The 20,439-nt window shown below is 41.0% G+C and overlaps 1 protein-coding gene across 2 annotated transcripts in view; it reads left to right on the top strand.

Moving 5' to 3' along the window:
* LOC126162996 (esterase E4-like) overlaps positions 1–20,439 on the top strand; it is a 292,795-nt gene that overhangs the window by 37,310 nt on the left and 235,046 nt on the right. The window contains exons 8-10 of one of the 2 annotated variants that reach the window (XM_049919857.1): positions 2,966–3,113; positions 6,188–6,320; positions 10,624–10,996. The exons of the other annotated variant lie outside the window; for it this stretch is intronic. Coding sequence (XP_049775814.1) covers positions 2,966–3,113; positions 6,188–6,320; positions 10,624–10,858 — 516 coding nt within the window. The 3' untranslated portion in view covers positions 10,859–10,996. Of the gene's footprint in view, positions 1–2,965; positions 3,114–6,187; positions 6,321–10,623; positions 10,997–20,439 lie in introns of those variants that run through there. 2 annotated transcript variants of the gene reach the window in all.

The following is a 20,439-nucleotide window of genomic DNA, read 5'->3' as shown; positions in this document are numbered from 1 at the left end:
ATTAAAATAAAAAGGAAATTACTCATAATATTAACACTATTTATGACAGAAGAGGAGTGACTGTTTGCCAGATACTGAAACAGACTGCATTGGAATTTTAGGGTTGTTCAGTCATGGATTCCACAGCAAAACTAATTGTATAGATTTCAAAATTTCTCAACTATCTTCTTTCGAATTATTTGCATGCAGTGTTCCACAGCTTCTACGTTTTTGAGGATGACATGACATGATTAATCATCAAGCAAATGAAACATGTAAGGTGACATGAATACAGGGTTTTATGTTTACAACAGTATGTTTTTTTTCCCTCCACAGAACCTTCCTCAAAAACATTAGTTACAACAACAACAATTTATTTGCACAATCTTGTAGATAATGCAACTAATAAGTTTACATACATACAGCGTGTAACAAAAAGGTATAGCCAAACTATCAGGACACATTCCTCACACATAGAAGAATAAAATGTGTTATATGGACGTGGGCCCAGAAACACTTTATTTCCGTATTAGAGCTCATTTTCTACTTCTCTTCATAATCAATTAATCACGTGAAACACACAGAAACAGAATGTGCCCTCATTACATGAAACATTTTCTTACATGAAATGTTTAAAATACCATCTTGGTTACATTTAGTTACAATATACAGTACGCTGTAATTCTTAGCTTCACCACCATGTTGTTCTTCCGATTTAACAAAGGTAATCCTCACATGCGACTTACTTCATTGCTTCTGTTGGCATGTGACTAATTTCACTGTTCTAGCAGCATCAAGCATGCAGCATGAACTTTTTAGTGTTCATCATGACTTGGTTTCCGGTACTGTGCAATGGAAGTGTATTCTAATGCAGGACTGGCAGCTTCCCGTTTTCTGAGCGGATTATCAGATGGTAATAACTGTATTTAATAAAATGGGACACCTACAGTCATCCTTATGCTGTTATTTATTATATGGCTAACAGTTTCAGTGCTTCTGTACACCATCTTCAGGCCTTAACTGATGCTGAGGGGGTTAACTCCAATCGTACACATGATTCATCAGTGGCCAACATCTACAAACTGGTTTTCACAGACTATCTATAACAACGATGCTGTGTGTCCACATCAACTACTAACTGACTGGCTAATATCCATGGTGCTCAATGTTTGTATCATAATATATTTCCAGAATGATGTTGCTCCAACAGGAGGACATTTGAAGCAACTGATTGTTGTGGTAGGGATGCTTAAGCATACTATTTGTAACTGGGGGAGGCCTACAAGGATTGGGACATTCAGCTGGAGAGGACCTTCTCCGTGCAGTTGACAACAACCCTAATGTCACCATAAGACAATTAGCTCCAACGAGTAATGCTAGCCAGATGATTGACATGGGAACCTGCTGTATGTATACCACGTACAATGTGTGCAGGCACTATCAGCAGTTGTTTTTGTTCCATGGCTACACTTTAGTGAATGTTAATTCAACAATGGATCAACCCTCAGCTTATTACAAATCATGGATGAGGCTTCACTTCATCTTGATCTGAATGCAAATTCTCACAATCAGCATGTGTGGGCTATCAAGAATCCTTGTGAAATTGTGCAACTGCGTTATCAACAACTTTTGGGCTTGCATTGTTGGTGACAGTTAGAGCCTCAACCCAGGCTCAACAGAGAAACTTATCCATGCTGTGGAAAATGAACTCAAACATGGAAATAAAACTTTTCTGGACCCACATCCAAGTAACACATTTTCTTCCTCTATGTGTGAGGAATGTTTCCTGAAAGCTTGAACATACCTTTCTGCTACACCCTGTAAATAAGTTAACAAAAGATAATCTTCTGATCTAAACTATTCTTTACAATAAAGAATATGTCCTTGCAGCAGATTTTTGGTGATTAATAAAAGCGTTTTTCAAGTCCTTCATCAGTATATATCAAAACAGGAGGAAAAATATGCATTGAGGACTATAGAAGCTAGACACAATTGTAAAGCAGACGAAGCACTTCATGAAAAGAGATACATGATGAAGGAAAAGAGACTGTGATAAAAATGAACCAATAATCAAATACGATTTTTGAATTTCAGTAACTAACTACCAGAAACTGATAAAACATAATTGAAAAATAAGAAAAAAGCAATACAGTCTTATAACATTCAGAGCTGGGATGATGATTGAAGAAATGTGAGATAAACTGAACAAGAACAGACCATTGATGGGGGTGGGGGGGAAGATAGATCAACAGTAAATGAGGAAACAGTCACCATACTTTTAATGAAATTAAAACTGCAAAATGGGAGATAGATTTTAATAAATAGATATCTCAGAATAGTAACAGAAAATGGGAGGGTGCTGTAAAAGAGGATAGAGAACAACAGAGAGCCATTTTGAGTTGGTGTACTGCTTTCCTGATTTCAAACTCTGGTGTTGAGTGGCTGGATCTGAACTACTCATTTGTGAGTCAGGTACCAATGTTCCTGCTGTTATCCTCCCCTGTATGCTCTCTATAAATGTGAAAAAAATCATGAGGAAAATAAAAATATTTATGAACTTCGATTCAAACAGATGATAATACCAAGGATCAAACTTAAATTGAGAATGTTCTAACATAATATGACATTTATGATACAGAAAATTAGGCAGGTTTGGAGAGACAGGTATACAACTGCACTGGAACAGCTGTAATTGTATCTGATGAAGTTTTCATTAAATTCTTCTAAAATGCAACAAGATATAAAACACAGTTTTAAATTTTGTCCATTATTTCAGGTAGACTTTATCAGTGATCTGATTTAGTAGCTAAACAATCACATATTATGTTTTATTGTAGTGTAGTTCTACTCCCAGATGAAACTTTTTCAGTGTGACTCCAATCTTGTCAGCTTGTAGTCAAATAAACTGTACTTTGTTTATACTTCTTTAGTTGTGATAGAATTATAATTCTTGTGATCTATTCTTATTTCTGCTTCACTTTTACAGGCATACTCTGACTCACTTGTCATATTCCCAGTCGATCGCGCTGCCAAGATAGTTGCTCAGAAGAGTTCAGCACCTGTGTATTATTACCACTTCACGTATGCAGGGAGATACAGCTGGGTGTATACACCAGGAACAGAAACACCATATGGTAAACACCTCCCTTCAATGATATATAGGTAGCGATAATGAATATCTATGACAAATTTCTGTCATTAGACAATTTACCTAGTATTTGAAGACTTTGCACGTCATTATAACTTTTTTTCAAAAAGTCTGCAAAATTTCCATTGTTTGATTTTGCCTAACAGGTTTTTTTACATTCCGTAACTCTGTGTTATTTACCTTTGTTACTATCTCTAAAGCATTACTCTCCTCAGTGTCTGTTATTTCTCTTCCTTCAGTTTTTTTTTTTTTCCTCATTGCCTTCCGAACCATGCATGCTCTAATGTGTAACAGGCTTTTTGGAGTGCTTGTCTGCAACTCAATCAGTCATCTTTATGGTAGCAATCTATCCTGTTCCTAATATTGTTGATATTCCAATCTGGAGTTTTCATTGTTCAAAAATCAATCTCATGTATCATATATTCTGCTCCCAATAGAATTATTGAAAAAATTACACATAATAATTACAAAATGCTCAATGTTCAGGATACATTCATCAGTGAAGATTTCCAGAACACTTTACACGCAGTAAGAAACTATACAACCTACTAATTTCCTGAACGACTTTTCACTCTGCAGTCAAGTGTTTGTAGATTTGAAACTTCCTAGCAGATTAAAACTATGTTCCGGACCAGGACTCAAACCTGTGACCTATCATGGGCAAGTGCTTTATCAACTGAGCTACCCAAGCATGACTCATGACCTGTTCTCACAGCTTTACTTCTGTAAGTACCTCATTTCATACCTTCCAAGAAATTCTCCTGCATACCTTGCGAGATGAGCACTCCTGATAAAAGGTGTATTGTGGAGACATGACTTAGCCACAGACTGGGGGATTGTTTCCAGACTGAATTTTTACTGTGCATTGGAGTGTGCACTGATCTGTAACTTCCTGGAAGATTAAAACTCTGTACTGGAATGGGACTCATCTCAGGTTTGAGACCCAGCCTGGCACGCAGTCTAATCTGCCAGGAAGCTTCAAATCAGTGCGCACACTACTGCAAAGTGAAAATTCATTCTGGAAACAATCTGCCAGGCTATGGATAAGCCATGTCTCTGAGGAGCGGTAGTCTCGCAAGGTATGGATGAGAATTTATGTGAAGTTTGGAATGTAGGAGACAATGGCAGAAGTAAAGCTGTGAGTGTGGGCCATGAGCTGTACTTTTGTAACTCAGTTGGTAGAGCACTTGCCTGCAAGAGGCAAAGGTCCTTGGTTTGTGTCCTGCTCTGCCACACAGTGTCAACTTACTAATCTGTCATTTGAAAATTCACTAGACAAAAACCTTCAGGATGCAAAATTTTAAATACTCCCACAGTCGCTTTGTATATGTGTGTGTGTGTGTGTGTGTGTGTGTGTGTGTGTGTGTGTGTGTGAGCACATGTGCATGCATGTGTGCATCTGTCATCAGAGGAAAGAATTAAGTTCCAAAAGATAGTTTCCTTCCTCTGACGACAGATACATATAGACATGCAAAAGGCTATGTAGCTTTTGGAACTATTAGTTCCTTCCTCAAAGAAGAAAGAGGGATATGTCAGGAACACTAGAAAGGCAGGACACTTCATTTGGATCACAGGGTCAGAGGGACCTGCCATGAACACACTGTTGTGAGGACCTATTGTCCTCGCAACTGGTGGGCCCTTCTCATCCTGGAGTGAGAGTGAACTTCTCCAATTTAGCCCTCTTTCTTTCCTGATTAAGAAACTAATAGTTCTGGAAGCTAGGATTTTCTTTTACTATTATTTTTGTCTGTCTTCAGTCGTTGCCAGTTTTACTTTCTGGAGGTAAATCCTAGCCAACCATTCTGTCACCTTCTAATATTATAGGATACATCTACATCTATCATACAGTGCATAGCGGAGGATACCTTGCACCATTGCCAATTATTCCATTTCCTGTTCCGCTATTGTAAATGGTGTGAGGGATAAATGAGTATCTACATGCCTTCATATGAGCTCTAATTTCTCTTACCTTGTCTTCAAGGTCCTTCATGAGATCTAAGTTAATGAGATGTAAGTTGATGGCAGTAGAATCATTCTGCTGCTAGTGACAAAGGACAGTTCTCTAAACTTTATCAATAGTGTATCACAATGACCATTTACTCAGTCATCATTTTCTGCAAAGCAGAACATAAAGCAGAAGATACAGAATGTGGAGCACATCATTTAACACATTATCAGAAAAACTCTATCTTGGAAGTATCTACTTCAAATTTTTTAGCTACAGAAAAACTGAAATCTGGCATGATAGCCATCTTGAATGCTCTTTATGGCACAATTCAGGATGATATGAATGAATCCCTTGTCTAATCTCAGAAGCATGGCGCACATATGTCAAAAAGAGGGCACATACGGAGAAGAGAGGTCACACGTAACTTTGCAGAAGGAACTGATGTCACACAAATCTTCAATAAGCCCTATTATTCTCTACACACAAACATCCAGGGTTGAATCCTAAGTCAGATCCAGGAATTTTCCTATCCCTTATATCCTGTGTTCTTGTAGATATTGTAAATGGAGAAGGTTTGACTTTGTTGATGGAGCGACAACCGTACCTCTGTTTGCTCCATTTTATCGCTATCAAAGTGCAGTCCTCAAAGATGTCATTTAATTTTTGGAAACAGATGAAAGTCGTAAGGCACCAAGTCAGGGCTGTATGTAGGATGATCAATGAGAGTGAACCCAAGGCATAATATTGTTACATTCTGTCCTGGATTTTTCATTGTTCAATTCTGTTTCTTGAACTTCTATAAAATGTCTGCTTAATGTTATCTTTAAAGTTCAATTTTGTTTGTTATACGGATGTTGTTCAGTTTAAGTTGGTAGGATTACAACAGTAAAGTAACTGAATTACTGTAACATTTTCAAGTTAACTATTATACTTTTTCTGTTTATCTATAGTATTTTATTCATTTTACATTCAGTCATTAGCAAGACAGAAACTTTTCGGTTTTGTTAGAAGTAAAATGCATATAACAGCTTTGACAACAATATTATAGAACATTCTTCGTATTCTATTTACAGTCAATGTCCTATTAATGATTTCCTTTCTTCCTCTGACAGGTGTTTCACATCATGATGATCTAATTTATTTGTTCTACATCTCAGCAATGTTCCCAGAATTTGTTAAAACTGATCCTGAATACACAACAGTTAAAAGAATGACAAAAATGTGGGCAAACTTCATCAAACATGGGTGAGTTGCTCAATTCATAGATGCAGAAGCTGATATTTTGTACATAGTTCATCTGAATAAAATGTGCAGTTTTATAATTAGCTGGTTTATATGATGGAAAGTATGTATTATGACTTCTTATAACTTGGAACAAATATATATATATGTTGTTGTCGTCGTGGTCTTCAGTTCACAGACTGGTTTGATGCAGCTCTCCATGCTACTCTATCCTGTGCAAGCTCCTTTATCTCCAAGTAACTACTGCAACCTACATCCTTCTGAATCTGCTTAGTGTATTCATCCCTTGGTCTCTCCCTCTATGATGTTTACCATCCATGTTTCCCTCCAATACTAAATTGGTGATCCCTTGATGCCTCAGGATGTGTCCTACCAACCGATCCCTTCTTCTAGTCAAGTTGTGCCACAAATTCCTCTTCTTCCCAATTCTATGTAGTACCTCCTCATTAGTTATGTGATGTACCCATCTAATCTTTAGCATTCTTCTGTAGCACCACATTTTGAAAGCTTCTTTTCTCTTCTTGTCTAAACTATTTATTGTTCAGGTTTCACTTCCATACATGGCTACACGCCATACAAATACTTTCAGAAAAGACTTCCTGACATTTTCTATACTTGATGTTAACAGATTTCTCTTCTTCATAAATGCTTTCCTTGCCATTGCCGGTCAACATTTTTTTATCCTCTCTACTTCGACCATCATCAGTTATTTTGCTCCCCAAATAGCAAACCTCATCTACTACTTTAAGTGTCTCATTTCCTAATCTAATACCCTCAGCAACACTTGATTTAATTTGACTACATTCCATTATCCTCCTTTTGCTTTTGTTGATGTTCATCTTATATCCTCATTTCAAGACATGTCCATTCTATTCAACTGCTTTTCCAGGTCCTTTGCTGTCTCTGCCAGCCTCATCGGCAAACCTCGAAGTTTTTATTTCTTCTCCATGGATTTTAATTCCTACTCAAAATTTTTATTTTGTTTCCTTTACTGCTTGCTCAATATACTGATTAAATAGCATTGGGGATAGACTACAACCCTGTCTCACTCCCTTCCCAACCATTGCTTTCCTTTCATGGTCCCGGACTCTTATACTGCTGTCTGGTATCTGCACAAATTGTAAATAGTGTTTCGCTCCCTGTATTTGATCCCTACCACCTTCAGAATTTGAAAGAGAGTATTCCAGTCAACATTGTCAAAAGTTTTTTCTAAGTCTACAAATGCTAGAAAATGTAGGTTTGCCTTTCCTTAATCTATGTTCTAAGATAAGTCGTAGGGTCAGTATTGCCTCATGTGTTCCAACATTCCGACGGAATTCAAACTGATCCTTCCTGAGGTCGGCTTCTACCAGTTTTTCCATTCATCTGTAAAAAATTCGTGTTAGTGTTTGCAGCCGTGGCTTATTAAACTGATAGTTCGGTAATTTTAACACGTGTATATATGTTACAAAGTCAGTATTCTTGATACCTTTGAAGTGCTTCTACAAGTTTAACTTTCACTTACAGAATAATTTATTGGTTTATTCTTTTTCTATGGACAAAGAGTAACAATTTTCAGCTGTTTTTATTAGTATGTTATATTTTTTTTTGACATCCTGTCTATGTTTCTGATAAATTTATTGTCACTTTCTATTACTTCAAAAGCTACTTTCAACGATTTAAAAGCATATCTGCAATGTTTTTAGGTCATTCTGGTGTAGGCACAAATAGTATTAAACAGTATAGCTGTTGATTAATCATGTCCTAGAGGTGTCAGGTAATTGCCTCGTCATGTGAAGGTGCACGTTAAGAAAACAATGGTATATTTCAACATGATAACACTGCCCTCTTAAATGGAAAACTTTTATTGAAATTGGAATCTAATGAGCTGCTCACTACAATGTTATCTAGTATAAAGTTAAAACATTAGTACAGTTTGTATGGAAAAATAACATGACATGTCACACTGGGTTTCCAGAAAAGAAAGACATTCCGTATGAACAGACTGAAGCAGAGAAATCAAATGACAGGAAACCAAGGCATCAATAGGGAAGGAAGGAAGGAAGGAAGGAAGGTCCAGTAAATAAATGAGAAAATCCAAGTTACATATAGTTCAGATTGTATGACAACATGTTGCACTTTAACCCTCCAGCAGGTGCACCTATGTACAAAGTGCGCCAACTATAAACAACATTGTCTTGTACTGTTCCATTGCAAGACCACATCTATTCCTTCAGTATTGCTTCAGCTAACACAATGATAAGCTGTTTTATGTCCCAGGGGGCATCAGTAATATATGCTGAAGCACCAAAGAAACTGGTACAGACATGCGTGTTCCAAGGCAGAATACGGCGCTTTGTTCGTTAGTGCCTATATAAGACAACAAGTGTCTGGAGCAGTTATTAGATCGGTTACTGCTGCTACAATGGCAAGTTATAAAGGTTTAAGTGAGTTCGAATGTGGTGTTATAGTCGCCGCACGTGTGATGGGGCACAGCATCTCCGAGGCAGTGAAGAAGTGGGGATTTTCCCATACGACCATTTCATAAGCATACCGCGAAGGTAAGGAATCTGGTAAAACATAAAATCTTTTACATCAGTGTGGCTGGAAAAAAGATCCTGCAAGAACGGGACCAACAACGACTGAAATGGATCGTGACGGAAGTGAAAACCTTCTGCAAATTGCTGCAGATTGCAATGCTGAGCAGCCCACATGTCCAGAATTGCTACAGAGTGGCTCCAGGAACACTATTCTTCAGAGCTTAAACACTTTCACTGGCCACCAAACTCCCTAGATATGAACATTATTGAGCATATCTGGGATGCCTTACAACATGCTGTTTAGAAGAGATCTCCACACCTTTGTGCTCTTACGGATTTATGGACAGCCCTGGAGGATTCATGGTGTCAATTCCCTCCAGCACTACTTCAGACATTGGTCGAGTCCATACCACGTCATGTTGCAGCACTTCTGTGTGCTAGCAGGGGCCCTGCACGATATTCAACAGGTGTACCAGTTTCTTTGGCTTCTTAGTGTAAAACAGCGAGCTAGGTGAGAAAAAAATGTAGAATTCATACAAGAAAATGACCCAGATTACAAGGTAGCAGCACAGTCTCACAATGAAGCAGTTCTCAATGAGATAATTAGTAAAAGAATAAGCATTTAGATGGGATCTGATGCAGTTGTGCTGTTTTATGCTTCAAGAAGGTCGTTATTGTGGGGTAACACTTGTAAGCGGCAACAGAGTGATATAACGAAAGTTTATTTTGTTATTTACTTATACAGTGCTTTAGCTCATATAATGTAATTTCATTTTATTGCTGTTTTATTAAACTGTGATTTTTCACATACATGTTCACCTTGGTAATATAAAGACAGCTATACTTTACATTTGTATAAAGTACACTGTGCGCCTGCTCATGTTACGAAAAATGGTGCGTCCACTCGAGAGTTAATAGAGTAGCTAAAACTGAGCAAAGCCCCAGGACCAAGTGAAGTCTCTATTAGGATCTCTGCAGTTTTTTCAGGAGTATTGGCTGTCCATTGACCAAAGAACTCTTTACAGTATTTAGAAGAGCACAGGTGTCACAGCGTTTTGAAGACTACACATGTCACAGCAATGTACAAAACAAGACGGAAAAGCTGATCCATGGTACTACCATTTTACATCATTCACACTCCACTCCTACTGAGCAAGGTGGCAAAGCAGTAAGGCATCACATATACTTGGGAGGACAACATTTCCAGCCACTATCTGGCCATCCAGATTTAGGTTTCCTGTGATTTCCCTAAATTGCTTAAAGCAAATGCTGGGATGATTCCTCTGAAAGGGCATAGTCAATTTATTTCACCATCCTTCCAAAATCTGAGCTTGTGCTTCGTGTCTTAATGATATGTTAGACATTAAACAATAATCTTCTTCCCTCTCACATTCAACTCCCACTGAGATGGTGAAAATAAAATTAGGGGAATAGCAGCTTACACAGAGATAATTGTTCACATGTATGGACTGTGACTGTAACTGTAACAGGAAGAAACTTTAATGAATAGTGCCATGAAAAGTATTTGGTGCCACACACTAGATAGCATATTCTAGAGCATGGTATACTCTAAATTATAGATGTAGATGTACATTGGTAGTTGGTATGAAGAAGGAAATGACGTATGGCCACTGTTCGATATGCTAATTAGTTTACATTTATGCAACATTTTTATTGACTGTTAAAATAACTTTTTAAAAACATAGTGTAACATTTTTTGTTCCTTGTAGTAGTGATAGTATAATGTAACTACAATTATAGAAAACTTCTTGTGTTTATTGTTATAGGAATCCCACATCAGAGAAAACTGACCTCGTTAATGTCGATTGGAAAACACTCGATCTTTCAAATCCAGCATACCTGGAGATTGGCTCAGACCTGACGATGAAGCAAGGCTTGTACTACCAGGAACGCATGCAACTTTGGGACCGGCTGTTCCCTCTGCCCACCAGCACATCTGGAGCCAGGAGGAAGTCCAAACGTGTCCAGAAACATCAAAGCCAACGCAGACACAGTCTTTAATTTAGACATGTTATTACTGCAGTAATGAAGGACATTGCAACTGTATTGAAACAGAATTCACACTCTTTGTATGACTTAATCTAGCACTGCACCACTGTACAAGTTGATACAAGAATTAAATATATTAGATTATTTTTATTACTTTATATTCATTTATATACAGTGTTTCTGCAAAGACGACTGGCAATATTTGAGGAAGTGCTTACTTGCTACTAAACATACGAGTACAGAGGGTGTATTTTCTACAGACACTATCAGAATGTGCAGAGAGAAAATTAGCCTAAAATATCAACTTAAAATGACAAACTGGCTGTTTTCTTTCTTTTTTCATGACAAAAATGTCTTGTAACTACAATGTTAACACATGCAGAAACTAGAACTATAACCACTTTGTCATACTCAACATTCTGATGGGTCAGGCATTGCCTCAAAGTAGAAAAATAAGGATGTATGTGGCCAAAACATGTGTTTTAGAGTTTATTGTCGTTTCTACAAGGTGCAGTCAAACGGAAAGGTAATTTCCATGTACAGGCATTATTACTGGCTGTTGAGGCACTTATCCCACCTTGGCACAAGATTATGAATATCCTGGAAGAAGAACTTCTGAGGTTGAGCACGGATCCACTCTGTCACAGCTTGCTGCAGTTCTTTATCCAATCCACGGTGGTCCCACCTGAGATGTTTCTTGAGTGGGCCAAAATCATGGAAATCACAGGGACTCAAGTCAGGACTTTATGCGTGGTGGTCTAGCACTTCCCAATTACATAATTTGAAAAGATCCTATGTATGTTTGGCAACAAAGAAGATGTAAATTGTAATGCGAGAAGATAACGCACTTTGAGAGGTTCCCTGGCATTTATTCTTGATTGATAATTGCAGCTGACGAAGAATATCACAGTATTTGTTGGCATTTATTGTTTGTCCTTTGTGGAGGAACTCCACCTCAGAGGCCCCTGCTCATCGAAGAACATAGTCAACATGACCTTAGCTGCTGAAGTTATTAAACAGATTTTCTTTGGTTTAGGTGAATCTGCCTGCTTTCACTGCACACTCTCACATTTGGATTCTGGCTGAAACAGTGGCTATACGGATACATCTCTGGCAATGACCTTGGAAAGAAATAATAATTCTCCTCCTGATATTGCACCAAATGGTTCAGTGACATTACCATTCTGTTGTGTTGCTGCTCCTTGGACAAACATTTGGGGACCCACTGAGCACAAACCTTCCGTTAACCAAGTGTATTGCGCACAATGATGTGCATACTGTGATGGGACACATTTACTTGAGCACTAATGGTGTCCAATGCAACCCATCTACTAGTTTGAACGCAACTGTCAATAGCAGCAACTATCTCATCACGAATACGATTTGTCACCTGCCTGGGTCGTGCATTATCCATCAGTGTCTTTTCTGACACACACACACACACACACAAAAATGCCAACATCACTTATGCACTGTTTTGCCTGAAACACACTTTGCACCAAAGACACCTTAATTTTTCTGTGTATGTCCATTGGATGGACACCTTCCCCACAAAGAAAGTGTACCACACTCTGCTGTTCTTCCTTGGTAACTTTCATCATTGGCACCTCCATTGGTGTGTCACATGGCATCACATCTTATCTGAGGGAGAGAAAGGAACAGTGACAAGTAACCAAACTCTGCTAATGTGTCACACTGTGCCTATGCACAACAAATGTAACACTTATTATGGCCTACACATAGGTCGATAAAGACGGCATACAGGACTAACACTTTCTCAACACATTGTCCATAGGTCTGCAATTGGACATTTTCATTTGAGTGAAACCTATGTGTGCAAAAGATTTAACACTGGAAGACAATGATATGCAATATAAGCAAGCAACCATCATTGATAACCACTTGAAATAATTAGGTTCTCAGTTTACTTTATACTGCCAAATTCTCAAGCAAATAAGATCATGAAACTAGGACAGTTTTTCCAAATTTAATTATTGTCAACAAAAAGAGTTAAAAATGAGGTAAATTTTTTTCGGAAAGAAAGCACTGCTTCCCCCCCCCCCCCCTCCCCCCCACTACACACACAAAAATAAGTAATAAGATTACAGGAAAGCACGCAGGCGATCAGTCTTGCCAAGAAACATCCAAGCACACAATATCTGGCAACTAAATAATAAATGATGACAAGCTATTCTGCAATCTGGAAAGAGTTTTATCACAAGCATGTGTGTATAACAACACGGTTTCTCGACACACAAAAAAATGGTCACTTCTAAAAATAAATAGATTGCTTGTCATGGGAAACTAGTTCCTCAGGCCATTACTGATATGTTCAACCAGAACAGATATCTTCCACGTAGAAGGCTCAGTTTGTCTCGTATATAAGTCATTTTCAGTTACACCACCGAAAATATTATATTTACTCATCAAGCAGAGAATATACATTTTTGAATACTGTTAATGAAATATCAAAAGGCAGCAGTTTTCAGGTGGGAGAATGACGAAAGATAAATCACATGTGATAAGATACAATGTTGATGCAGCATTGGATCCCCCAAATTCTTTCCACCAATAATGGTATTCATTCCTATTGATCCACTTCCTCCCTCACCATCACACACTTTAGCATTTTATTTTCCACACAGACCACTGATCCTCAACTTAACTGATCTCCCCTCCCCCTCTCTTCCTTTATCCCAACACATGCATACTCATATACCTCATCCGTCCCTTTTCTCCCATGTTTCTGTATGTTTTTAATGTAATTGTGCATATTTATGTTGTTTCACACATTTTTGCATATCTGTGCCTGTTTTTGTGTGCCTTTCCTCTTATCCAGCTCCCCTCACAACCATCTAACATTTTATTTTGCCTATTTCTGTGACATTACTGTTTCCCCTATGTCATCCCTACCACAATGGACCACTGCTCCATCTTTCTGCTCCTGTTCAGAAAGTATCCCTTTCTCTAGCTAAAACCCAGTCCCAAATCCTGTTTCTTAAATGCTGTATAAACGATGGAATCCACCCCCCCCCCCCCACCACCCCCAAAGTCCCAACCATAAACATTCCCTACTCTGAATCCCACCTCTCCTTTCACAGTTGTCTTCACCTTTTCAGATTGAAAAACCTGGTACTCCAAAAAAGTATCTCCATGTGTAGGCATCTCAGAACCACCTCTGCTCCCTCTGCAAGGTACTACTGCTACTGTGCAATCCCTACCACATACATCATATATCTGAAATTGAATCCCTTGCTCTCCAGCACCTGGAGGAGCGTTCCAGACACCCTCTCCATAAGTTATCCAACCTGCTGCCATCCCACTGTCACCTCAGGGCACCACTATCCAATCCCTATCTTACCCACAGCATTCCTCCTTGTCAACCCTTCAATCACACAAAGCCTGCCTAGCTGACCTTTCAAACTTGCCACATCCCTCAAAAAACTCTACAAATCCAGAGTTGAAACATTCCCATAAAACTGTTGTTAACCTTTCTACCAAAACCCTCAGCCTCAAAGAAGTTTCAGTCCCATCCAAAAGCCTCACCTTTAGCCCTACAGCCAAATTTAACCATGTTTGACTTGTCAAAGACTTACTCTCCTTCTTCCAAACCCTGCAGTGGAAACACTTCTTTGCCACAAATTCCTCCAATCAAAGCCAACCTATCCCAACACTGAATCACACCTCTCCCAGTTCAGACCACCATCCAACTGTGATCCCCTCCACCTCACCACCTGCTGGTCATCTTCCAGGAATTCCTTGACACCACTATCCTCCTCCAGATCCTTCCTCATAACACCAATCTTTCAATAGAAGAGAGGACAGCCATACACAACCTCAAAACAAATCCTGAACTTATCATCCGATGTGCAGACAAATATTCCACCACTGTTGTTATGAATCGTAGTGACTACCTGGCAAAAGGCCTCTGCCAATTATGTGACTCCTCCACTTACAAACTCTGCCAGTGATCCACCCCAAAAGTCCAACATAACCCCCAATGCCTGCTTAACACCTTAGGCCCTTCCTAGAACCTCTCCCCTAAATCCATTTCCCTCCTCACCTCTATGACACCCTGCACCTCTGCCCTCTACATGCTACCCAAAACCCACAAGGCGAACAATTCTGGATGCCCCACTATGGTAGGTTATTCTGCCCCCACTGAAATACTTTTGGCCATCATTGATCAACATCTCCAACCAACTGCCTGTAATCTAGCCTCCTGTCTCAAAGATGCCAACCACTCCTTGACCTCCTTGGATCCCTACTCATCACTGTTGACACTACCTCCCTATACACCAACATCCCTCTTGCCCATGGTTCTACCGCTACTGAACACTACCTTTCCCAATGTCCTTCAGACCCCATACCCACTACCTCATTCCTCACACCATACTAACTTTATCCTAACTCACAACTATTTCTCCTTTGAAGGGAAGTTATACAAACAAATGTGCAGCACAGTCACGGGCATTGGGTGGCACCTTCCTATGCCAACTAGAGGAGACCTTCCTAGCCTCCCAAAATGCATACCTCCTAGTCTGGTTCAGGCTCACTGGTGATATCTTCATGATGTGGACTCAGGGCCGAGACACCCTACCTTCATTCCTTCACAGTCTCAACTCTTTCTCTCTCATCCGCTTCACTTGGTCCTCCTCAACCCTGCATGTAACCTTCCTGAATATTGACCTCTTCCTCTCTGATGGCTCCATCCACGCCTCTGTCCACATAAAACCCACCAACCACCAACAGTATCTGCATTTCAACAGCTGTCATTCCTTCCTCACCAAAAAAATCCGTCCCGTACAACCTGGCCACCTGGGGAGGGTGTATCTGCTGTGACAAAAAATCCCTTGCCCAGTACGCTGAGGGTCTCACCAAAGCCTTCACAGATAGGGACTACCCCAGATCAAGTTCACAAACAGGTCTCCCATGCCATTGCCCCTCATACCCCAAATCCTTCCACCACCCCTAGGAACCAAACACAAAGGAATGCCTCCTTCATTACCCAATACCGACTTGGACTGGAACAACTGAATCACATCCTTTGCCAGGGCTTTGATTACCTATCATCACGCCCTGAAATGAAGAGCATTCTACCCAAGATCCTTCACACCGCTCTTTTAAAGTGGTATTCTGTTGCCCACCCAACCTCCACATCCCAGTCCTTCCTTATCCCAACACCCTGCCAGAAGGATCGTGCAAGACCTGTCCAGTCCACTCACCCAGCACCTCTTATTTCAATTCTGTCACAGGCTTATCCTACCCCACCAGAGGCTGGGCAATATGTGAAAGTACCCATGTCATATAGGTATGACATGTCATATTGGTATGACTACCAACCAGCTGTGCACCAGGATGAATGGCCACTGTCGCGAAGGGCAAAGTAGACCGCCCAGTGGCACCACATGTAGCTCAACATAACAAGCTTGGCTTCAATGGCTGCTTCACTACCCGAGCCCATCTGGATCCCCTTCCACCACCTGCTTTTCTGAGCTGCGCAGATGGGAGTTATCCTTACAACACATTCTCCGCTCTCGAAATTATCCCCGCCTCAACCTACGGTAACATACCATCCCCATACCCTCCACCCAATGCACCTGCCCATCTTTCCCTGCTCCTGTCCTTTTTCGCTCCGTTCCACTTCCTCCCCCCCCCCCCCTCCCCCCTCTACCCACAGCCTCCCAGCACTACACCTGTTGGCAGTCTAGTCTCTGCACACTCTGCCCGACAGCATTTTTCTCTTCCCCCACCCATACACCACTACCCCTTCCCTGTTCTCTCCAGACTCCTGCTTCCATTGTGTGTGACAGCTGCATTCCAGTTCGAGCTGCCACAGATGGCAGTTAACATGTGCATGAGGTGTGCTTGCTTGTGTGAATTAATATGTGTGGATGAATATGTGTGGATGTATATGTGTGTGTTTCCTTTTCTGATGAAGGCTGTGGCCGAAAGCTAATGTATAAGTGTCTGTTAGTTGTGTCTGTCTGCAACTTAACATGTCATCTTTACAGTAAGCAGCAATCAATCTTTTCCTTACATTGCAGATAAAATGTTTTATTGAATAGAATTTATTCAAAGCTACTACTCCCTAAATATGAACAAAACCTTAACACACTATCAACAGACTCCACTCTTAAGGAAAAATCAATCACCATGACACTTTATTACTTAAAACACTAGAAGAATGCTTTTGTCGTACATTCAATTATGTCTACTTATTACAAAGATAAATACAGTGCCCTTCTTCAATCAAACAAGTGTTTACATTCATCCCAAGTCATTTATATGTCTTTGACTTCTAATACTCCTTTACTGATGATTAACATTCAAGCTATTTTATTACAGAATAACTCAGTTACATAAAATAGTGTAATAAAATGTATGGCAGTGTGCCAAGGTATAAGACCTGGGAGTTGTCATAAGAAGTAACGGTTCCGAACATCAAAATAATGAAGATGCAAATGCTATATGGAGGCTGAAAAGTTTTGTACAAATGGGTAATGGCAGATTGGACTGGTCCAGGTTAGAGAGAGGAGTGCAACAGGGCAATTCACTTTCCCCATTACTTTTTATTGCACTTGTGGATGTGATTATAATGCCAGTCAAGGAATAGGTACAGGGAGGATTAGATGAATGGAACCCCAAATTTAAAGAGTAGCAATTGACAGTAAACAACAAGAGGCAACTGTAGCAATGATTATGAGTAGGACACTTGCCTAGGGCAACCTGACACTATATGGAGAGAAAATTGAATGTGTGGAAGCTCTCAGTTAGCCGGGAAGTATAATATCAAGAAATGGAACAGACACACTAGAAGTACAGAACATAGTAAGATAGGGATCTAAATTTTTTCATGAACTTTGGAACCTTGTGGGGGGCAAGGTAGTTACTGTGAGAGGCAAATGGACCATGTTTGAAATGTATCTCCTGCCCAAATAACTTACAGGAATGAAGCCAGATGACATCACCGAAAGTCACTGGTATTTCGAAAGGAGCACACCCTTTTGTGCTCCCGTTGAAATATCGGCAGTTGTCGACAATGTTATCCAGCTGCACTCCCATAAGTTACTTGAACACTGCATATGCCATGAGAATCTCAGGTCTCGTATCTCCAGCAGATAATGATATACAGTCTGGAGTACTGTGTAATTAACAATGGAGATTTGAGCAAGTTACAGGCAGGTGAAATAAAGTTTCTGTCACCAGCCCTGCAGAAGACTATCAGAGATAAAATTAGGAATGAAGACGTCAGAGGAGATGTGCAAGTGGATCTGTCAATGACTCAGAGACTGAATACTGCATGGTTCAAGTAGTCTGAACACGTGAAGGGGGTGAGGGATAACCACTTGCCAAAACAATACTTTGATAGAAATATGCAGGGGAAAAGACCAATAGGATAATCCAGAAAAACATGGCTGGATCAGATTCAGGAAGATCTGAAGAGGGTAGTACAAACTATAAAATGACTGACAAAAAAAGTGGGACAGTTTTGCAATCTGAAGCCCTAATATACAGCTCACTTAAAAAAAAAAAAAAGGTCTACTGTAATTTGGCAGCTGTCTAATAGAACCATAGTTTTAAAAAAAATATTGTGACTCAATTCCTGCAAAATTAAACAGGGGATGAATGTCAAGTGCCTGACATGTGCATGTGCCAGACCTGGGCTGATGCGCCACTGTGGCCACTGGTCTACTTCACCTCTGTTTCCTGAAAGAGTTCTGTCACCCCACAACAGCCAGATGGCACTACTCATTCTTCCCTTTTCTTGTTATTTCTTAGCATCACATAGTAGTGGTTTTGTTGGAATGAAACAAAACAAGTGGTGACATGAATTTCCAAATCCTTAATTCCGACCTTGCCATAACAATAAAACATTTAATTCCACAATAGACCCGTGAAAGATATCTGGGAAAAGGAGAAGGAGAAAATACCAGAGAATTGAAAGACGGGAATCATACACACATTACACCATAAAGATGCATGTAGCTACAGAGAATTATCCCAGCAATCAGTCACATACAATATTCTCTCACGGCTCCTTCTAAATAGAATCAGAAAACATACAGGAAGCTATATCAGCAAATACCAAGCAAGACTTAGAATAGGAAGGTCAAGTGTTGGGACATACACTCCTGGAAATTGAAATAAGAACACCGTGAATTCATTGTCCCAGGAAGGGGAAACTTTACTGACACATTCCTGGGGTCAGATACATCACATGATCACACTGACAGAACCACAGGCACATAGACACAGGCAACAGAGCATGCACAATGTCGGCACTAGTACAGTGTATATCCACCTTTCGCAGCAATGCAAGCTGCTATTCTCCCATGGAGACGATCGTGGAGATGCTGGATGTAGTCCTGTGGAACGGCTTGCCATGCCATTTCCACCTGGCGCCTCAGTTGGACCAGCGTTCGTGCTGGACGTGCAGACCGCGTGAGACGATGCTTCATCCAGTCCCAAACATGCTCAACGGGGGACAGATCCGGAGATCTTGCTGGCCAGGGTAGTTGACTTACACCTTCTAGAGCACGTTGGGTGGCACGGGATACATGCGGACGTGCATTGTCCTGTCGGAACAGCAAGTTCCCTTGCCGGTCTAGGAATGGTAGAACGATGGGTTCGATGACGGTTTGGATGTACCGTGCACTATTCAGTGTTCCCTCGACGATCACCAGTGGTGTACGGCCAGTGTAGGAGATCGCTCCCCACACCATGATGCCGGGTGTTGGCCCTGTGTGCCTCGGTCGTATGCAGTCCTGATTGTGGCGCTCACCTGCACGGCGCCCAACACGCATACGACCATCATTGGCACCAAGGCAGAAGCGACTCTCATCGCTGAAGACGACACGTCTCCATTCGTCCCTCCATTCACGCCTGTCGCGACACCACTGGAGGCGGGCTGCACGATGTTGGGGCGTGAGCGGAAGACGGCCTAACGGTGTGCGGGACCGTAGCCCAGCTTCATGGAGACGGTTGCGAATGGTCCTCGCCGATACCCCAGGAGCAACAGTGTCCCTAATTTGCTGGGAAGTGGCGGTGCGGTCCCCTACGGCACTGCGTAGGATCCTACGGTCTTGGCGTGCATCCGTGCGTCGCTGCGGTCCGGTCCCAGGTCGACGGGCACGTGCACCTTCCGCCGACCACTGGCGACAACATCGATGTACTGTGGAGACCTCACGCCCCACGTGTTGAGCAATTCGGCGGTACGTCCACCCGGCCTCCCGCATGCCCACTATACGCCCTCGCTCAAAGTCCGTCAACTGCACATACGGTTCACGTCCACGCTGTCGCGGCATGCTACCAGTGTTAAAGACTGCGATGGAGCTCCGTATGCCACGGCAAACTGGCTGACACTGACGGCGGCGGTGCACAAATGCTGCGCAGCTAACGCCATTCGACGGCCAACACCGCGGTTCCTGGTGTGTCCGCTGTGCCGTGCGTGTGATCATTGCTTGTACAGCCCTTTCGCAGTGTCCGGAGCAAGTATGGTGGGTCTGACACACCGGTGTCAATGTGTTCTTTTTTCCATTTCCAGGAGTGTATGTACAACCTGAGAATGATCTCATAAATCAGGAAGCTAC

The sequence above is a fragment of the Schistocerca cancellata genome, chromosome 2 (assembly GCF_023864275.1).
Source record: "Schistocerca cancellata isolate TAMUIC-IGC-003103 chromosome 2, iqSchCanc2.1, whole genome shotgun sequence".
NCBI lineage: Eukaryota > Metazoa > Arthropoda > Insecta > Orthoptera > Acrididae > Schistocerca > Schistocerca cancellata.
Note: the sequence above shows the minus strand (reverse complement) of the source record. Positions and strands in the feature narration are given on the sequence as shown.